The sequence below is a fragment of the Onychostoma macrolepis genome, chromosome 09, assembly GCF_012432095.1.
Source record: "Onychostoma macrolepis isolate SWU-2019 chromosome 09, ASM1243209v1, whole genome shotgun sequence".
Taxonomy (NCBI): Eukaryota; Metazoa; Chordata; class Actinopteri; order Cypriniformes; family Cyprinidae; genus Onychostoma; species Onychostoma macrolepis.
The window spans coordinates 8,811,737-8,833,240 of NC_081163.1; the positions used below are offsets into that span (position 1 = coordinate 8,811,737).

Consider the following 21,504-nt stretch of genomic DNA (forward strand, 5'->3'; position numbering starts at 1 on the left):
GAGAAACAATGGATATTTACATGAAACATAACTGGGAATAGCTCTATTATCCTACAGCTATGAAAGAGCAACCACTGACCAATTAAAATGTTCTTTGGGGAACTTCAAACCTTTAAATGAGAAAGGCTACAGTACACAAGAACAGTTTCTAAATTAAATGAATATATACATAAATAACATGCATAATTATACCAATGGACGGATCCAGTCTTCTGGGTTTCTTCCAGCTTAGCGTGATAGTCTTGCCAGTGATGGACTCAATGACTGGGGCCCCATCTGGTGGGTCAGGAAGGATGTCTAAAACGGCAAAAGTGTCAGTCAGAATATTTATTTGGTGCCAGAGGAGTCTCTCGCTATTTTTCACACATGCACACATATGCTTCAGCCTTAAAATAAATTGTAGTATTCCGTTGAACAGTCTAGGATGTGGAAAAAAACAGAAATAAGCTGTGGTTATTTGACGCTGATCGGGCTGCTAACTTGGGAGTGTCTAACTAACTAATCCTTTGGAGTAACTCATGTCAGCAGTAGGTACTGCAAATTCAAAGAAAAATATTTTTGAAACACCATTTGACCGATTCATTTTGGATAATTACCAGACAAGGATTTAAAAAATAATTTTAAATAAATTGACACTTAAAAAAATAAGAGAGCTGAACTAAAAAAATATTCCCAACAGAAATCTATAAATATATATGAATTTAATTTATAAATATAAGAATTTATACAAAATGTATTTATTAATTTATATTGGTGAGCTTTTTAAGTCCTTCTTAAGATGCACTTTTTCTAATGTATTAAAGTTGTCAAACATAGCTAGCAGAAGCCAATGATATATTAAACTCACCTGTCACATAAAGATGGGCATAGCAGGTGGCCTTGCCCACCTTATTGGATATAACACACTTGTAAACTCCTCCGTGGGCATGACAAACAGAGCGGATCACCAGGCTGTGAACATCTCTGACTACAGAAGAGACAACATAGAGAACAAACACTTCATATTCCTGCTATTCCTGCCACTCACACCATCATTTCCACAGAGACTGCCTTCCAGAACAGCTTAGCAGACTGTAAGAGAATTGAATTATATTATCAACTAACTTACACTGTGTCATTTTTCTGTCCTCTGTGCTGTCAATCCTCTTGCCGTTGTGAAACCAGATTATGGCTGGATACGGCAGGCCAGCCACTTTGCACCTGAGCACAGCCTCTCTGCCCTCAACTACATCCAGATCGTAGAGCGGCTTGACAAAGTCAGGCATGGTGAAACGTTCCACCTCATTCTCAGGCACCTCAGGTTCCTCGGGAATGGAGGGCATTTTTTCCAGCTTCGCTCTAGTAAAGATAAAGCAAAACCATCAAGATGTTATGTTTTTATGCAAAAATGTTTCCATTAAAGAACAGTTTTGTGATTTTAGTCCTTTGATGCTTCACCAGAAAATGAAAACTGTCATCTTAAACATGTCAAAATGCTGTTTTTTCCATGCACAAAGTTATCGTATCCATTCAAAAGATTTGGAATATGGTGCACGTGTCATATGGATAACATTATGGTGTTTTTGGAACTAAAAAGTCACACCGATCTATCCTTATATGGAAAAACAATTATGTAATGATTCTTAAAAATTTCTCCTTTTGTGTTCCATGGACAAAACAACACCATACGTATGGAAGCTTATTTCCGGAATAAAAAAAATAAATAAATAAATAAAAATAAATAAATAAATAAATAAAAAATAAAATAAAATAAAATAAAATAATAAAAAGGCAATTGTGACTTTTTAATCTCATAATTCTGACTTTTTCCCCCTTACAATTCTGAGTTTATATTTCACAATTACATTTTTTTTCTAAATTGTTAGATATAAACCCACAATTGCGAGAAAAGTTAAAATTGTGAGATAAAAAGTCACAATTACCTTTTTATTTTTTATTCCTTCATGCGACTTCTCACAATTCTGATGTTTTTCTTGCAATTGCAAGTTTATATCTCAAAATTAAAACTTTTCTTCTCAGAATTGTAAGAAAAAAGTCTCAATAACCTTTTAATTTTATTTTTATTTCTTATTCCTTGTGGTGACTTTTCACAAATTTAGACTTTTTCCTGCAAATTGCTAGTTTATCTCTCACAATTCAGACTTTTTCTCAGAATTGCGCAATTCTGAGTTTATATCTCGCAAAAGAAGAAGAACTTTCATTTTTGGGTGAACTAAAGCTTTTAAACAAGTTCTAGGTGAATCGTTAGTCAAAAGGTCATACATTTGAGAGGAAATTGCTGGTCTGGGCTCCTGCACATACAGCTCCGCTGCGCACTCGGCCTCCCCGTGTGAGTTCTGCGCTACTACTGTATAGAGACCCTCATCTTCATTACTAACATGAGAGATGATTAATGAGTGCCGTCCTCCTTCTTTCAAGATCCGAATGTCTTCACTTTCCTCCAGTGGATGATCTGTTGAAGACATTGACTCAGCCATCTTAATGTTATTTTACAGGACTGACATTGGGAGGCACTCAAGGGAATTAGATTCATACCAAAGTGGCTCCAGACGACCCGAGGAGCTGGCGTCCCGCTGACCTTGCAGTCAAATCGAGCATTACGACCCTCGATAACTTCTAGTACATCCAGCTTACGGGTGAAGAGGGGCTCTATGGATGCTACGACCTTTAGCTTGGCACTAGAGGTCAGCTCCTCTATAAATCACATGACATGTGAAGTGAAATAGACAGTTTAATAAGGGACTTGCAATATGCGCTGATCACGTCATGAAATCTTTGCCAAAAAGGATCATACTTATAACCTTAGCAACATGTTTATTTACTGGCATTAACTGGACTGTTTCTTTTGTTGCTACTGCATGTTTAAAGGGATAGTTCACTCAAAAATTAGAACTCGGTCAGTATTTACTCGCCTTCATGTCGTTCCAAACCTGTATGACTTTCTTTATTCTATGGAACACAAAAGAAGATATTTTGAAAAATGAGTTTATTTTGTCCATGGATTCTTGTTTTGGACTGCCTTACCAATATGGGGAAAAAAACATTCGTTAAAATAGCTTCTTTTATGTTCAGCAGAAGAAAGTCAGTGATACCGGTTTTAAACAACATGATCGTGAGGGTGAACTATCCCTTTAAGATTTCTGAGCTCAACAATCTACTCTGAAATATATGCTTGTCAAACTGTATAGGCCAAGCTGAAATAATCATGATGACTGTTAAAAATAAACTTCAGTTGCTTATTTCCAATGTTAGGATAAATCAAAAAGAATATGCAGAGTTGCAGGTGCTACACCAAGCCAAGAAAATGTAATTCCTCATGATACAGTATTACGCATTTAATGCAATGAGACTTGTAGAACAATGATGTGTTGGTGTTTAAAACAAACCATGTGGACCAATACCAAAGCTGCTCACCTTTAGCTGTGCTCAGTTTGCAGGTGTACGTTCCACTGTCATCCTCATGCACAGAGTTAAGCAGCAGCCTGCACCTTTTCCCATCAAAGTGCATCTTACAGTTCAACAGAGCTGGTTGGATGAGTTTCCCATCTGACAGCCAATCAACATCTGTGTCCTGCGGGCCGATTACATGACACTCGAACAAGGCAGTCTCCCCTGCCTTCACCATCACATCTCTCACTGGCCGAATGATGGCCAGGCCTGGCTCTATTGGACGAGCTGGAAGAAAAATGGTAAGGATCAACCCAAGAGTGGTGAAGAAAAACACCCCATATAAGGAAATCCAGAGCTTAATTTTAAAGCACACAAGAGTCTTTGCGTGCGTTTAATCTGCTGCAGATATATGAGACATAGTCTGCTAATAGCATGTGTTGTACAGCAGAGCAGATATATTAGAAGAATATGCTAATACGCTGTCTGTCAGCATAATCCGCTCATGGCTCAGAACGGATCAGCTCAAAATTATACCCAGAATTCCAAATTGCCTGGTCTGAGACTCTGCATTTTGGCTCTTTCAGACTTAAACTGATCTTGAATTGCAAGGCTAAACTTACATGTTATACCAAGGGTGAATTTATTAGATTAAAAAGTAAAAAGAAAAGATTTTTAATAGCTGTATTTTAATACATTTTAAAATATAATTTCTTTCTGTGATGGCAAAGCTGAATTTTTAGCAGTCATGACTCCAGTCTTCAGTGTCACATGATCCTACAGAAATCATTCTAACATGCTGATTTGGTGCTAATGAAAGTATTAATTTCTTTCCTTCAAAAAACAAAACAAAATCTCTCACTGACCCCAAACGTTTGAACAGTAGTGTATATATTAAACATACTTTAATATTATGTCAATTATATTTTAACAAAACACTGATACTGACTTGCTAAATTAACTACTAAACCTGTTAATCATTCAATGCTCCTAAAATATGTTTTAAGATGCAAGACGGCATTAAAATCCTGTATTTAGTACATTTAGAAAATTGTACAACTACCGAAAAAAAAAAAATCACATTATATTAAACCAAGGTATGTCACAATTTCTTCTGTATTCATATAAAAACTACTCACATTATGCATTCAAACACATTCATTGACTTACATGAAAAATTGAAATCAGCTGCTGCATCGATCATTTGAAAAATCCTATTTATTAAATATTCAAAAGGTGATAAGCAGTGTTTAGGAAGCTACAAACCACTCATAATGTAAAGTACTTCAACTACAGTGATTGTCAGGGTAATGAACCTATGAATGGCTTAGTTGTCTCTGTATATTAAGCTGAGCAAGATGTATATTAACAATGAAAAATCACATCATCTTTAGGAAAGAATTATCTACATAATTTATCATGCTTGTGATTCCGTAATGCATACAGACCATGCAACACTAGCTGAAGCCCCTACCTTTCACCTCCAGTTTGCCCTCACACTGTTTAGTCCCATACTCGTTGATGATCTTGCAGGTGTAAACACCAGAGTCTGACTTCTGTGCCGATTTAATTATCATCTCAAAATTGCCTTCCTCTGTCTCATGGACGATATGCCGTGCACCTGTTTTAATGGTCACTCTGTCTCTGAGCCTGATACAAAGGAAAATAAAAGTTTAGTTATGACAATACATCAAAATGAACAAACAGTCCATACTGTTTAAAACTATATTATGAATTATCTAGACAAATGTTTTAGATTTGAACGTACCAATAAAGCATGGGTTTAGGCTGTCCACTCACTCGAACAGACATGGTCACCTCTTGACCCTCTATAACTGTTTGGTCTCCAATAGCAACCTATTATGTTGGTAAATGCAGAGGCTCATTATTGTTTTGTAAATAATACGAACCCCTAAAAGGACATGTTGATGGTTAAAAAAAAAAGAGATGCATTCCCCATAATTGTTTTTTTTTGCAAAATATGCACCTTTTCTGTTCCTTTGCATTTGCTTAATAAATGTTTGTGATGGAAATAAACTTAAATTCAAGGACGAGAGCGAACGCAACATTTCTTTTTTCTGCGAGAGAACCCAAGATCATTTTTTCTCCCATCTTATGTTTTTTCATGACTATTTTTACATGCACAAAATTGTTCAAAAATTTAATCAGCATCTTAAATGTTTCCAAAAAAGAATAGGAATGGTCATGTTTTAGATTATTTGGATTTTGAGGATTACATGTTCACATGGATATTGCAATCACTGCTGAGCATCTAAAGATCTTTTCTGGAATAGAAAGTGGATCTTCCTTATTTGGAAAACAACGTGTATGTATAAGTGCTCAATGACGTATTCTTAAAGAATATTTTGGTATTCTCTGATACCTGAAAGGATGGAGGCTCCTTGAATCGAGTATCCACGATCTTCCTCGGCTCAGGTCCCCTGTAGGAGGAGAAATCCATCCCCTCCTCAAGAGGACTAAGGTACTCCTCATCAGATGTGATGGGACTGCTGACGTCCATGGGTACACCAAGGTTCCCACGCTGGTCCTGACTGGGCTCTGTGAGAAATACCAATGGAATTGTAGTGGATTTTATAAGCATAGTTTTATAAGAATAGTCAACATTCATCTCAATAAAAACATCTGCTGAACAATTTTGTTCTTGTTTGAAAACAAGAACATCACGGATGTAAAATTCACAGAGAATTACTTTTTGCTTTTGCCTCTGACAGAGAGAAATGGATTAGAAAGGTGAAGGATGAAAGACATAACATGAATACAAATCAGGATCCCTGAAGAGAAAGGATACTGTAATCCCAAATCCAATCTCAGAAAAGTCCAGTGACAATGTCAATGCCAGTGCTGGGGACAGACTGCTTTCAAAAAGCATCACAAAAACAGAGGATGAAGAAGAGTGTCTAACAACAAATTTTTTATGCTATGTTAATTTTCAAGTGACATTCTTATAATCAGAAGACAAGGAATGTGATTTTAGCTGTGCATTACATTATGTCTAATAAATCAGATTCTGGAGAAACACCTGAAAACAAAATATGCTAGTGTATACCTAAGAGTTCACAAAATTAAGTTGCAGTAGATGAACACGTTCATTATCTTCCATCTAATCTGGCTTAAATATTGACAATTTACCTTGGTCGTCAATTTATATTAAGTATATTAAGTAGCATGTAGGTTCATGGCTTTGATGTAAACTAAAAGCTATTGGCTATTTGAACCAGTAACACTTTTGTAGGTCCTGCTTCAACAAACAGGAAAGAAAACAGCGCTGGTCAAGCCATTTCATAGTGTCTTTAAGATGCATCCATTCAATGCAAATAGACATACAGAAATAAGCTACAGAACTGAGAGTCATTTCTAAAGTGAGGTACACGTGTAAACATATGAAACCATTTGCCGTGAGAGGCCTGAAGCCACGGCATGCAGTGAGACTCAGTGATGCATGTACCAGGAGAAAAAAATAGACACAGTGTCTCTTCTTACAAGAGCTTCGAACATATATATTACCGTGAACCCGGGTATGATTCTAATTTCAAAGCTGTAACATTTTTAAGAACACCGAACGGCTCAAAGGCAGTGATTACTTTTATTTTTTGCTAAAGAAAAAAAAAAAGAATTCAACTTTTAAAACAAACAAAGCATCCAAAAGTAGCTTAACAAAAAATAGGAAAATAAAAGCTTGGTCAAGTTCTGTAATGTTGTACCATTTTTTGGAAACCCACCATGCAAAGTCTTTAACACAAACCTACCTGGCCCTGCTCCTTCAGCCAGACCTTGGCCATGTACTAAGTTGACACCGAGGGCACCAGCGCATGTTCAGTCCCGACTGTATTTGTGTTAATATGTCAGCACCTTAGTGAATGCCCCCAGATTTCAACTGGTAATCTGGTGCAGACACTATGTCTTCTGTACCCTCCCTTGCTCTTTCTCTCTTGGCTCTCTCACTTTCAATAAGACACTACCTCTCACATTTACATCAGCACAAACAGATGCAGATGTCCTCCCTTTTTTCCATTCAAGTCAAAGGAACTGCCATAAAATACTTCTCATAGCAACCATCCTATTTATATGCCTCTTACAAACTCTGTCGCTTCTTCTGTAGCTCAGCAAACCTACTATAATATCATGAACTGTAAAGAAAATGACTTTCATGCAAGTCTTTCATCTGTCTGGTTCTCAGGAGCAACTGTTTAGCTGTTGTGTCACTGTGGAAAATAAAGACCTAGTTGGCAACAACATTTAATGGCAGGTTTTAACAACATGCTGTCAATGAAGTAACACAAGGATCCACTATATATGAGATTATTAAGAGATCGTTTCATGGAAGAAGGAGAGCTAAAAATACCCCCGGTATTCACCGCCCTAATAAGGCAAAGCTTCTCTTTCTCTTTCTAACCATTAACACAAACGAAGGTGCACTAGGAGAATATTAGAATATATACTCAGACATTATTTTGCATTTTCTGAAATGATTCATGGTAAAACGTGTTAAACAAAACCCAATGCAAAAATTACCAAGAAAAAAATAATAATAATAAAACCTTTATTGTCCACAAAGTAAACATTTGTCTTCAGCTTCACCATATACATAAACAACACAATTAATGCAAATCTTAAAAGCAGCATAAAAAAACAGCATGTAAACATTATATGTACTGTGTATTTCACCGTATTCCTGTATGCACATATAAAAATAATAAACTAATCTACAACAGAAATAATAGTAATGAATTTAGAATTTGAATTTACTTCATTGCTTTTTTTTTTTGTTTGACTAAAAAGTGTTTTGGTTAACATTTCCAATTTGTCCACATACGTGCTTGCATTTTTTACATTTATTATGAGCCGAAAATGCAGTTGAACAATTCATATTTTCAATTTAACCTCTGGGTTGCTATGGTAACTATCCAGACAGAACCATGGTTGGAGAACAAGGGAGATCTTATAGAGAGAGAAGGAGAAATCAAAGAAGCACAAAGAAAATGTTTGAGGAGGCACTGGAAAACCAAACAGAGAGCTCATGTGAGAGCTGGTAGCAAGGGGAAAAAAAATGTTATGGTTAATTTAATAACTATTTTGCTTTAAGGGTGATTTAAACACCAACACAATGATGCTAACCCCCACCCTGCAGGGCTGCATGTTGACAGTGTGACTCACTGCCTTTGATCCTACTTAGATATCTGAAGGTATTGAAATTCACTCCTCTAAAATCCCATACGTTACCCTTCAAACTCCCACATCCTCAACTCAGGCTGCAAACACAATATGCACATCCTTGCTGCTCAAAAATATATTTACTCAAACCATTTACTTGGAGGCATTTTCTGCATCGTTTAAAACCAAATATCCAGCTTAAGGCAAGTAATATGTTTAAAATTAGGAAATCTAATTCTAACTGTTCTAAAAAAAAAGATTAAGGGTGTTCACGCACACAGCATGGAAAATTTCAATTCATTCATTTTCATTGAGAGTTGGAGATTTGCCACATCATGAGTGACAGCTATCACTGGCGACTGCCACAATCTTGAGCAGAGCTCAGCTTTATGCAAATAAAAAGTGTTGCAGTGTGACGACTAACAATGGGAGTCTGGACAGTGATCCATCAACTGATACAGGGGCAGAGTAGGGATGTCAACCAACCAACAGCAGAACAAATTGCTGTCAGTGTGAATGTCCCCTAAGAAAGGACATCCTACTGGTGTTCACCATAAAACGCTCACCTGATTTGATGAAAAGTGTAGCGCTGCTGGACGTCTCGCCAACCTCGTTGGTAGCAGTAACTGTGTATGTTCCTGCATCACTTGGCTTTGTCCATTTGATAAGCAATGAGTGCCGTTCCCCCTCAACCTTCACAACATGAGTTGGGCTGTTCTTGATCTCAATGTTGTCTCTCTTCCATGTAACTGTACATAAAATACATTTCTTTGCTGTTACATCCCTCCAGTAGAAAAATTGTTGAGGCTTGAAAGTACAGTCTTATTTCTGAGACACTTTGGTATTACCTTTGGGCTTGAAATGTGGACTCAGAATAACTCTCTACAAGGGTTGCTCTCTGAAGGCATAGTACTGTATAGCTAACAACTTGTAAGTTATAGCCTTCACAGACTGCATTTTTGAGTAAATGATTCAGAGTCAACAGGGACTACACCAAGATTGCATCCCTGTGATGCTCATGCATTACAGTTTCAAGTCAAATAGGCAAGATGCTAAAGGTGCAGTTTGAAGTTATTACAGCAGAAATAAAGGACTTACCTTCTGGGAGAGGGGTGCCACTGATGATGCATTTTAAAAGCACCTCTGTGCCAGTAGAAGCCACAGTATCCTGAAGCAGAAACTCAAACACAGGAGCCTCTAGAGGATCCTCTCCTGCAGACACGTATGAGTCGTCTGAAGATTCTGTAACAGCATAAGATATTTGTCAGATCCAATAGATGTGTTATTCCTCAACTTGAATTGGAGGTGCATTGCAAATCAGGTTTGTCTCAGTATTTGTCAAGTCCAAGGTCAAGGAATTGCATGCCGCTGGAAATGCCTAAACTTACCAAATTCAGGGGACATTGGTCTTTGTCTGCGTCCCCTTCCTCTGCTTCTTTGGGGTTTTTCCTCTTTAGCAGTGACACTTTTCACAGCCTTATTAGTCTTCTCTGCAGGTGTATCCGTCTCCATTGGCTCCTCTTCGACAATAATTTTTGGTATAGTGAGCTTTGGTGCCGGTGGCAGAGGAGTCACATCCAGCTCCATCTTTTCCTCAGATGAAGACGACGAGGAAACTCTTGGAGGTTTGGTGGGAGCTTGGATAGGACATTCTTGAATAGCTACAGTTTCTCCTTGCACCAGAGGACTTTCAGGCCTTCTTTCCAGTTTTCTCAGCGTGACCTCTATTGGCGTCTTCCTATGCATGGACTCATCATCTGCTTGTGGTACTTCCTGAACACGAACAACCCTCTTTACTAGTGGACTTGCAGGTCTTGGTTCCACCTTGCGTAATTTCATCTCCAAGACATTTCGGGATGGAGATTCAGCTCTGCCTCGAGAGCGCTCTTCAGCCATGGATGTGATCTCTACAGTTGGAGACCTTCGGGGACTATCTCTGCTTGGGCTTAGGCCCCGAAGTCTTGGAGACCTTTGTCCAGGTAAATCAGAGAGTGACATGGCCTCTGGAGGTGATGGTTCTTGTCCAAATGTGCTTACCACCTTGGTGGTTGGGAGAGACCGATTGCTTTCAATTTTTTCCAGTGGTTGTTGTGCCAGCTGGCCTTTTCGTCTGCGAGACGGTGATTTTGGAGGTGATCGTTCCTTGGCTTGCTCTCTCTCTCTCATCTCTTGCTCTCGCTGAGCACGCTCTCGATCCTGCAGCTTTTGAAGAACCTGAAGTGGGATGGGCTCTAACTTCCTTACAGGCTGCCTGCTCCTGTGAAAAGTAGAGAGCTGCTCTGTTGAGAAGGATTTCTTCATGTGTGGTTTACCGACAAGCTTTTTGATGCGCTGGAGCTCCTCTGTGAACTTGTTCTCAATGTCCTGCACCTTTTGGGAGTAACGGGGTCTGTCCTCCAGGGAAGCAGCCCGCTGTTTGAATATAGTCCTTCTCTGGGCTGCATCTGCCTTCAGAGCCTCACGAAGGTCTTCTTTGGAGCTCTCCCTCGAGATGCCCAACCGGCTCCCTCCTTCATCAGAGTCAATAGACGAGGCTCTGTTAAATCCAGCCCAAGAGCGTCCAGATATAGATCCCTCTGGGTTATCGATACTTCTTCTGCGCTCTTCAAAGACACGCACTTTCTCGAAGATCTTGGAGCTAGCTCTTGTCAGTTTTGGTGAGGGCCGAGGTGTAAGTTCCTTACGGGAATACTCGCTGACGGGGGTTTGGGGTCGAGAGTCTTGAGCACTACTCTGAGACATGCCTGAGGATCTGGGTTGCTTTATCTTCTCCTCAAACTCTCCTGGTACTGTGTCTTGATATTCAGTTGGCACGACAACTTTCTTGCGTGGGGCTAGGGGTGTGGCAGGGGCTGAACCAGAACGGCTGAGCAAAGGAGAGGCAGTAGAGCGGCCAATTTTGGGGGAAGGGGGTGGTAGGACTTGAGGGGGAGATTCCCTCAAAACTTCTTCAGATGGGCTCCTAAAAGAAGGTGTTTGAGGGAAATGTTCTGTTAGAGTATGGGGTTATGCAAGGGGAGGAGCCCAACTGTTTGGATGACGACTTTGGAAGAGGGGCCAGAGAGGCTAATTTCTCTGATGTGGGACCTTAAATGGGACCGTCTACATGCGTTTGTGTGCAAGTTACTTCAAATCTACTTCTGTTAATGTCTTAATTTGAGCAAAATAATTTGCTTTTTTAAATGAGGAAGGAGTGATATGAACCTTCATAATTTTCAAATTTCAGGAGAGGTAAATAAAGAAAATTAAAAATGATAATGAGCTTATGTTAACTCGGTTTTCTAATTAGTTACGGTTGACAAATTGAAATATAAAAATAATGCGAGGGGATGTTCAGAGCATGAATAAAACGTATTCCATTAATCTTGGAGTGACAGTCAAGACCACAGTTAAATGTCTATAAGGCTAGGAAATCTGAATTCTGTCTTAAAACAAATTTGATTTATTTGTCTAATAGTTTACAACACAACTGAATGCTCAAAAATAATGTAATATTTGCACATGTCAGATTAAATTGTGCCTACTAGCCTATACCTTCCAAAATCACTGGGCTAGACCACCACACATCACTGGATATTTACAGGAATAAGTCAATGCTAGGAAGGAAGAGTAAAACAAGGATTAGTGCAGGCACATAACTATTAAATGTTGAGTCATCAAGAACACTGCTAAAAGGGGTCTAATTCAAAATGGCTGTGCACTAGAAAATGTCTGAAGAGCAGTAAAACTTAAACATCTTTCTTGTTTACACAGCACAGACCAAACTGCACTAACCCTGCAAAGCTGATACAGCTAAAAGTACTGTAAATCCAACCAGTGTAGCTTCCTTCCCAACTAGCAGTTTGACAAACTTATTCTTGTATTCAACATCCAGTGCACTATAATGAGTGAACATCTCCCATGCAGCATCAAAATCATGCGAAAACAAAGCACAAATCTGGTTAAAACAGAGGGATGATCCTTAGAAATGTGTGATGTTAGTAACGTATGACTATAAGCAACTGGCAATAACAGACAGTTTGCTACTTATTCAAGATAAATCAATTCAAAATCGATCTTCACATAAATTTCCAGTGTTGTACTTTTTGGTTTTACTTGAAGGAATAATACTCAACACATTACAGTGTTTTAGATTGCACTTTATTTGATATCATTACCATTGAAACACTGATGTTTAACTTTGGCAAAAAATGTAAGACATAAATGACATTTTTTTTGTACAGAGCCTTAATCTGTGTGAATAACACACATCTTCGAGACTTCTTACAAGATCTATGCCCTCCTATCCTTGCAAGTCAAGGCATCATGTGCATGCATGCAAGGATTCATGCTGTGCAGTTCACCAAAAACAGCATGCACAAAAAACCAGGGGGAAACCGAAGGGGTCGATGATACCTAACACAAAAATGTGATGCAAGCATGTTTTTAATGCAAACTTTTGGTCAGCTTCAATTTTGCATCAACTGCTGTGCGGGTAGAAAACTAAAATAATTTGCATATGGACAATGGGGGTCAAAGGAAAGTATGAACTAAATGAAAATAAATCTAGATGAGGAATGAAAAAGGCAATAACGGTGCGTGAGGGAGATGCTGTATTATTCTAAACTAAATTCAGACTATATTTGTTTCAGCCTGTAACCTCTCAATCTTTTGAGTTATGCTACATTATTAGGTCTGAAATTCTCTGTTTTTTGGGTTTTTTTTAAATATGTAACACTACTAGGTTTAACATATTATCAGCACATGTGACACTTTAATTTTACTATTACTTTTATTATGATGCATGGTAAAATGGTAATGTTTTAGTGACAAACAGAATGAGCGTACAGCCAATGGAAGATGCATCACCTTAAGCTTACTCAGCGAATACTATTTGGAGTTTAAATGCTTTGTCTTCAGATACAACAGTTTGGCCTACAGCAGCACTTCCAGAGAGGATCTATTCTTAGATTCCTTCAGCAGCTCCCGAAAAATGTTGACCTGCACAAAAGGTCATTGTGCTCTCAGCATCTCAGTTTGTACATGATGTGACACAGATCTGACAGATTATAAGTTGGCTGCTTTAAAGGCCAGGTCATTACCTGACAGTGCCCTGCACCTGCCCTCTCTTAGACAGAACCATGACTTTCTTTAAGGTTATCTTAGTGTTAGGCACAAACAGGAACAGCCTGTCATTACCAATAGATCTTGGTTCAACAAAATCATGATACAAATGAGCAGCAAATCAAAAGCAGAACCAAACAAAGGGGATGGAAAACAAAAACTAATGGATAACAGCGGGCTTGAAAGTACGCAAAGACTGGGACTGTTCAATGATAAACAGAGTGGAATGAAATTTGAAAATATGGGTTATAATATACTAAGAAAACTACTATTTGAAGGAGAGTTTGAGTGAAATTTGGCTAGAGTGTGACAGTCAACCCTGGCTCAAACATGGATGAAGAAGAGTGCTACGGAGGGATGAAGGACAGAAGATACAATCAATCGTCCACTTTTCTTTTCTAACAATATCTATGCTTACACATCACAACCAGTACCCAAAAATGACACTCATTGAATGTCAAATGAGTTAAAACTTGCTTTCGTCCAATCATTAACAACATAGCAGCATACAGTTTTAGTCAAATTGTAAGAATAATAGTCTGATGTAAGCGACACAAGCGATTCAAATCCAAGACAGACAACCGACTACATAAGAAAACACCTGTCACGAGTCACACATCTTCTTTAACAAAGAACTTTTACAATCAGAAATTTATCTAGAATGACTAAGGGTTTGTTTTTTTTAATCCAGAACGTGAAATATTTCTTGCATCAAGCCACCGAAATGAAAATGCGAAAATAGTCTAGATGTTTTTGTGACGTACAGCAAGACGGAGACTCATCTGAAGTAACAAAGTATCTGTGCTTTTTATCACTAATAAGCGATGAAAAAGTGAAATCGTTTTGTAATAAAAATAATGCAACATCATCACCACAGCAAAAAAAATTAAAATCACTTGAGCACAAAATCAAATCACTTAGATTGGCATAATGAATAAGTTCTATCTATGACAATGTGAAATTAATATGAGCATCAACTGAAGTTCTTCAGTGTCATTTCGATACAGCTCTCCAAAAATGTAATTCTACATTTATATCACAAAAAAAACAACTTTTGCTGCGCTGCCACTTGCGAATGAGTCACGAATAACTGTAAGGCTTTTGGCAGCTCACACAGATCTACACTCTGTGGGCTGAGCTGAACCTCATCCAAACGCAGAGAGCCCACTCACTGTATCTTCTGTCATTCCTGTGGTGATGTAAGCTGCCTTGTGGGGCCACCACAACGCACGGCTCAGATACCAAGAGAGACAGAGCAGGAATTACAGCCTGGGTCTTGTTCTTAGCCCCCTCCCATCCTTAGCACTTACAGGGGACACCATGTTAGAGCAAGGGTCTCTTGTGACTCTGTGACGGGGGCTGTGGTTGTTTATCTATTGATGAGGGATCTTTTATATATCTGTGTTTTGGTCTGCTTATTGTGGGCTGTGGCTGATTGCGGTTTATTTTAGCTTGGGAAGGTTTACTTACAGGGGTACAGAAAAAGTTCTTCCTCTATAAAGACTGAACGTGCTACCATAGTAATCGCTAGCTAAAGACACACTTTCCTCGGACCCCCAAACCGGTCGGGATAGATTGGCACGTGATGCTCGAATCAGAGGCTCGACCCCTAGGTGCCTGATCTGGGTGCCCGTCGGCTCCCGGCTGTTGGCTTGCCTGGCTGACTGTGGCCCCGGAGCTCTTGATCCCAGGGCTAGAGCTTCTTTCTCCAACACTGTGGTCTCTCCGGCGGCCCAGCGATCGCTCGCATCTGGGGCGACATCCATCATTCTCTCACCTGCGGCAGAGCAAACGGGAACAAACAGAGCGAATTAAATTTCAGGCAGGATGCTCGACGTCCTAGTGTTCACAAGTTATGGGTGAATTCATCCACATGATCAAAAAAACGCTAACAACAGAAATGACTTTTTTTTCAACCACACGTTTTCCCCTTTTCTCCTAACATTTTCTTTTCTACTTTTCAACATAAAAAACACCTAAAATGGGTCATATAAAAAGAATGCTCCTTGATCTTTAGAAATAATGTCATTCATTGTACTAAAAAAAAACACTATAACTTTAAGAGCTTAAAACTAAAGGTCCTTGCACACTGAGCCTGAAATTTTCATATGCGTTTTTTTCGTATTTGTCATCCTTTCCTATCAAAATACTTTCCTATCGCTACGGATGCGAAAACGCAGAAAATCAAACTTGGTCTGAATTTTTTTATGACGGACGAAAGTTTTGGAGGCGTAAATGTGATTGACACAACGTGAGGTCGTATTTATTTTTTAACGTGCAAAGATTTCGGACGAGAATTTCAGACTCAGTATGCAAAGACCTTTACTTCTAAGGCTGTCAAAAAATAAAAGTGTGTGCTTACATAATATGCGTGTGCGTATTTATTATGTATATATTATAAATTCACTGTGTGTGTGTTTATTATGTATATATAATTACATTTTCTTAAATTTAAACATGCATGTATGTGTATTTACATATACATAAATAACACAGAACACACACTTATATTATGTAAACACAAACTTTTATTTTGGATGTGATTAATAATGACAGCCCTACTTGCTTCACAATAAAAAAAATACCAAGATTTTTGGAAAAATTACTAATTTTAAAGTTCTGATGTCAAAAAGCTCAATTGAACAGTTTAAATCTATATTAAATTTTGAGACACAGCTCATGTGCGACCGCTCTTATTTCACATTTGAAGAGGGCATTTACATAAATGTCTTAAAGGTACAGTAGCAATAAACTGTCTGTTCAACTATAATGAAAAGGTAAATTATGACCATTTTGGTTACCAACATTTTATATGGACAATAGATAGATAGATAGATAGATAAATAAATAAATAAAATCAATAAATGTTATGACTGCTTTAAATTTATAGTGAAGGGGAAAAAATAAAGAAAAAAGATTAAGAAAAAACAGACACATAATCCCTTTAAATTCTTACAAGAATGAAATACTGTTTGTTATGCCTTGTACTAGTGGATAATGTAAGTGGATTACATGGGCATGCATTCAGAGGTGTGAAGAATAAAGCCCAGGTGATGCCATTCAGCTGCAAGCTGTGTAGAAGCAAAGTCCCAGCTGATGCCTTTAGAGCCAGTGCGATTCACAGTGACTGAATGGATTAGACCGCAGTCAGGAAGCATCCATCAAAATCAATGACAATGCGCCTCCGCCCACCCCTCTACGCCCACCATAACAGATCAAATCAATCACTTATCCCACTACGGAAATCATACGCTCCACCAAATCCTGACACATTTATTCCTCCGGTATCTCTTTGTTGGTGAAATTGTTGACTTTCATTTTGCAGAAAGGCTTTGGATCTTACAACTGTATGCTATGCGCTGTGAAGACATCGTTCATAACAGCGCTAATGACAAATAAGCAATTTAGAGTGCAATTCAAGCTCCGTTGCTTGTGGTGCACTTCTCTAAAATCTATCTCTGTTGAAAGCTGCATTGTTCACAAGATAAATGAATTTCAATGTTAGATGCTGAGATCAAAATGGATATTTATATACAGGCCATGCTGTTCTCACACTTCTCATTTCTAAGCTGAAATCGCGCATCAAATAAATATCACTCTATTCCTCTCTTCTATTTTTTAGTTCTTTCTCGTGATGATGAAAGAAATGGAAATATTGTTCACCCAATCTGTAAGTGTCTCAAATATACTCCCAACCTCTTTCCCCAGGGGATAACGGGAAGACTTTTGTCATAACACATACTGACAAGTGAGAGTTCAATTGCCCAAATTCCACACAGGGACTGGATAGAATCAAGAGAAATAGTCTTTGTAAACACATCCATGCTTTTCTTCTGTTTAATTATAATCTATATTCATGAATATTATCAAGATTTTTTTTTTTTTTTTGTTAGACACAAAATTGAAAAAACACACATGCTCACATGCATATACCAACCACATTCAGCCTCCAACCAAGAACTGTGTAACACCTTAAATCACATGATATACATACAACGTGATCTCATTATTATTCATAGGTTTTCATACGTAAAGCATGGTTCAAGCACGTTTTCATGCATTTGGAAAGACAATAAAATGCACAAAAATGCATGTATGCACTTTACATAACCTGTGTATATGAACAAGATGATTTAAGCGTTATTTAATTTATGTGAATAAACATGCAAAAACATTTTATAATGCCTGTCTGTTTAATACTAATGGTCAAAGAGAGTGTGTTGAATGATCATGAAAAGGTGAATTATTATAAACATTATAATCGGACCTAAGATAAACAGGTAAGTAAAGAAATACGAATTGATGAAATAAAGAAAAAATGGGATCTAATATGTACAGTGGGGCAAAAAAGTATTTAGTCAGCCACCAATTGTGCAAGTTCTCCCACTTAAAAAGATGAGAGAGGCCTGTAATTTTCATCATAAGTATACCTCAACTATGAGAGTCAAAATGAGGGAAAAAAATCCAGAAAATCACATTGTAGGATTTTTAAAGAATTAATTTTCAAATTATGGTGGAAAATAAGTATTTGGTCAATAACAAAATTTCATCTCAATACTTTGTTATATACCCTTTGTTGGCAATGACAGAGGTCAAACGTTTTCTGTAAGTCTTCACAAGGTTTTCACACACTGTTGCTGGTATTTTGGCCCATTCCTCCATGCAGATCTCCTCTAGAGCAGTAATGTTTTGGGGCTGTCGCTGGACAACACGGACTTTCAACTCCCTCAAAGGTTTTCGATGGGGTTGAGATCTGGAGACTGGCTGGGCCACTCCAGGACCTTGAAATGCTTCTTCTGAAGCCACTCCTTCGTTGCCAGGCGGTGTGTTTGGGATCATTGTCATGCTGAAAGACCCAGCCACGTTTCATCTTCAATGCCCTTGCTGATGGAAGGAGGTTTTCACTCAAAATCTCACGATACATGGCCCCATTCATTCTTTCGTTTACGGATCAGTCGTCCTGGTCCCTTTGCAGAAAAACAGCCCCAAAGCATGATGTTTCCACCCCATGCTTCACAGTAGGTATGGTGTTCTTTGGATGCAACTCAGCATTCTTTCTCCTCCAAACACGACAAGTTGAGTTTTACCAAAAGTTCTATTTTGGTTTCATATGACATTCTCCCAATCCTCTTCTGGATCATCCAAATGCTCTCTAGCAAACTTCAGACGGGCCCGGACATGTACTGGCTTAAGCAGTCCCAGCTCTCTGCAGGTCATTCACTAGGTCCCCCCGTGTGGTTCTGGGATTTTTGCTCACAGTTCTTGTGATCATTTTGACCCCACGGGGTGAGATTTTGCGTGGAGCCCCAGATCGAGGGAGATTATCAGTGGTCTTGTATGTCTTCCATTTTCTAATAATTGCTCCCACAGTTGATTTCTTCACACCAAGCTGCTTACCTATTGCAGATTCAGTCTTCCCAGCCTGGTGCAGGTCTACAATTTTGTTTCTGGTGTCCTTTGACAGCTCTTTGGTCTTGGCCATGGTGGAGTTTGGAGTTGGACTGTTTGAGGCTGTGGACAGGTGTCTTTTATACTGATAACGAGTTCAAACAGATGCCATTAATACAGGTAACGAGTGGAGGACAGAGGAGCCTCTTAAAGAAGAAGTTACAGGTCTGTGAGAGCCAGAAATCTTGCTTGTTTGTAGGTGACCAAATACTTATTTTACTAAGGAATTTACCAATTAATTCTTTAAAAATCCTACAATGTGATTTTCTGGATTTTTTTTTCTCATTTTGTCTCTCATAGTTGAGGTATACCTATGATGAAAATTACAGGCCTCTCTCATCTTTTAAGTGGGAGAACTTGCACAATTGGTGGCTGACTAAATACTTTTTTGCCCCACTGTATATGCATACACACTTTACATCTGAATACCTATGAATATTTATATTTGATTTGTGGCTTGTTGTTAATGTGAGAGTTTCTGTTTGCTGTTACCTCTTTATTTATACTCCTCTGAGCACCTGTCTTATCAGATCTGTGATGAGACATGCTTAGAGATTTAGCATAATGTGTGATTTATCTGAGTGAACAGCTGTGTAAACACATCCAAAATAAGCAGAATGTGTGATTTAAGTCATTTTAAATGTCAAATAACGCAGGTTTTTCAGTAATATTTTTTTAAACAGAATAACTAATATCATCAAAACATTTTTTTATTAACATGAAACATTAACTCCTCCTCATGTCTTAGCAAACTCAGTTTTAGTTTTGTCTCTCCTGTAAAGTTGGTGAAATGTCGCTTACGCCCTTCTGGTTCTCACCCCTCGATTTGACTCATGCACTAGATTCCAAGTCTTTGTAAGCCATATGATAGCTTTGTGTGAGTATCAGACTGAAATGTAGCTCATTATTCACTGAAAAGGTCATGTTCACTGACTCGTCATGTTCACACATGAGAAACAATGTTCTGTTTGGTCAATGTGCCATTTTTAAATCTGAACGCAAATGCAAATGAGATATCAGAGCTTCAGTGGAGGGGAAGATTATCAATGAAGGGGGAACAAATCAGAAAACATTGTATGGCTACAGCAAACTCAGAATATAACAAATAAGTTTTTTTTTTTTTCTAATGCTGTTTTTGAAGCTGTATGGCCATGGTTGCTATAACTGCCATTGTATGGAAAAGATTGTCCTTTTTGTGTGTCACAAAAGAAAATAACAGCCTGTGGGTTTGTAATGACATGTCTGCAGCACCCAGCCCTCCTTCCAGAACCTATAAACCTCCAGAGAGAGGAAAAGGGCAGGAAAACTAAACCATAAAACCCACGCACCCAGGACATTATGTTTTTCTACTTCAGTACAGACCACTGGGCACCAGAACATTCAGGAATAAGAAGTTCCCACATCCATCTTTAACTGTTAACAATCACTACTGTACAGTCCATTACTTTTACTAAAATGTGACCCTGGACCACAAAACAAAGTCTTAAGTCGCTGGGGTATATTTGCAGCAATAGCCAAAAATACATTGTATGGGTCAAATTGATCAATTTTTATTTTATGCCAAAAATCATCAGGATATTAAGTAAAGATCATGTTCCATGAAGATATTTTGTAAATTTATTACTGTAAATGTATCAAAACTTAATTTTTGATTAGTAATATGCATTGCTAAGATCTTAATTTGGACAACTTTAAAGGCGATTTTCTCAATATTTTGATTTTTTTGCACCCTCAGATTCCAGATTTTCATATACAGTAGTTGTATCTCAGCCAAATATTGTCTGATCCTAACAAACCATAAATCAATGGAAAGCTATTTATTCAGCTTTCAGATGATGTGTAAATCTCAATTTCAAAAAATTGACACTTAAGGCTGGTTTTGTGGTCCAGGGTCACATATTATATTGGGCATTATGCAATAAAAAAAGAACATTACGTAATAAATATTTACACAGTTGAAACACACTGCACACACCTGTTAATGTTTCTGTTTACTCAGTCTAGATGTTTATTCTTGCAATGTATCTTGTATTTAATATACTTAAGTGCTGAGAGTTCCTGTAAACCAGAAAAAACCTTGTGTGTGTGAGCATACTTGGCCAATATTGTTTTTCTGATTCTGTTTGACAGCAATTTTATTTTACTGGGGGAAACTATTCCTTTAATGGCTGATGGGTTTATAAATAAACTACCGTTCAAAGGTTTAGGGATGGCAATTTATAATGTTTTTGAAAGAAGATGCTCACCAAGGCTGCATTTATTTGATACAGTAATAAAAGTTAAAAATTACTCCAGCAGCAATTACTCCAGAAATCATTCTAATATGCTAATATGATGCACAAGACACATTTCTTATTATTATCAATGTTGAAAACAGTTGTGCTGCTTCATACT

At 38.0% G+C, this 21,504-nt stretch overlaps 1 protein-coding gene across 7 annotated transcripts in view; it reads right to left on the reverse strand.

Moving 5' to 3' along the window:
- spegb (striated muscle enriched protein kinase b) overlaps positions 1–21,504 on the reverse strand; it is a 79,929-nt gene that overhangs the window by 22,808 nt on the left and 35,617 nt on the right. For all 7 annotated transcript variants that reach the window (XM_058788180.1, XM_058788182.1, XM_058788183.1 and 4 more), the window contains 13 exons: positions 15,319–15,439; positions 9,948–11,521; positions 9,658–9,801; positions 9,126–9,308; positions 5,771–5,946; positions 5,156–5,244; positions 4,862–5,037; positions 3,415–3,675; positions 2,536–2,694; positions 2,263–2,452; positions 1,109–1,338; positions 848–967; positions 193–297 (listed from right to left, as the gene is read on the reverse strand). In XM_058788180.1, the coding sequence (XP_058644163.1) occupies positions 193–297; positions 848–967; positions 1,109–1,338; positions 2,263–2,452; positions 2,536–2,694; positions 3,415–3,675; positions 4,862–5,037; positions 5,156–5,244; positions 5,771–5,946; positions 9,126–9,308; positions 9,658–9,801; positions 9,948–11,521; positions 15,319–15,439 (3,528 nt within the window). The remainder of the gene's footprint in view (positions 1–192; positions 298–847; positions 968–1,108; positions 1,339–2,262; positions 2,453–2,535; positions 2,695–3,414; positions 3,676–4,861; positions 5,038–5,155; positions 5,245–5,770; positions 5,947–9,125; positions 9,309–9,657; positions 9,802–9,947; positions 11,522–15,318; positions 15,440–21,504) is intronic.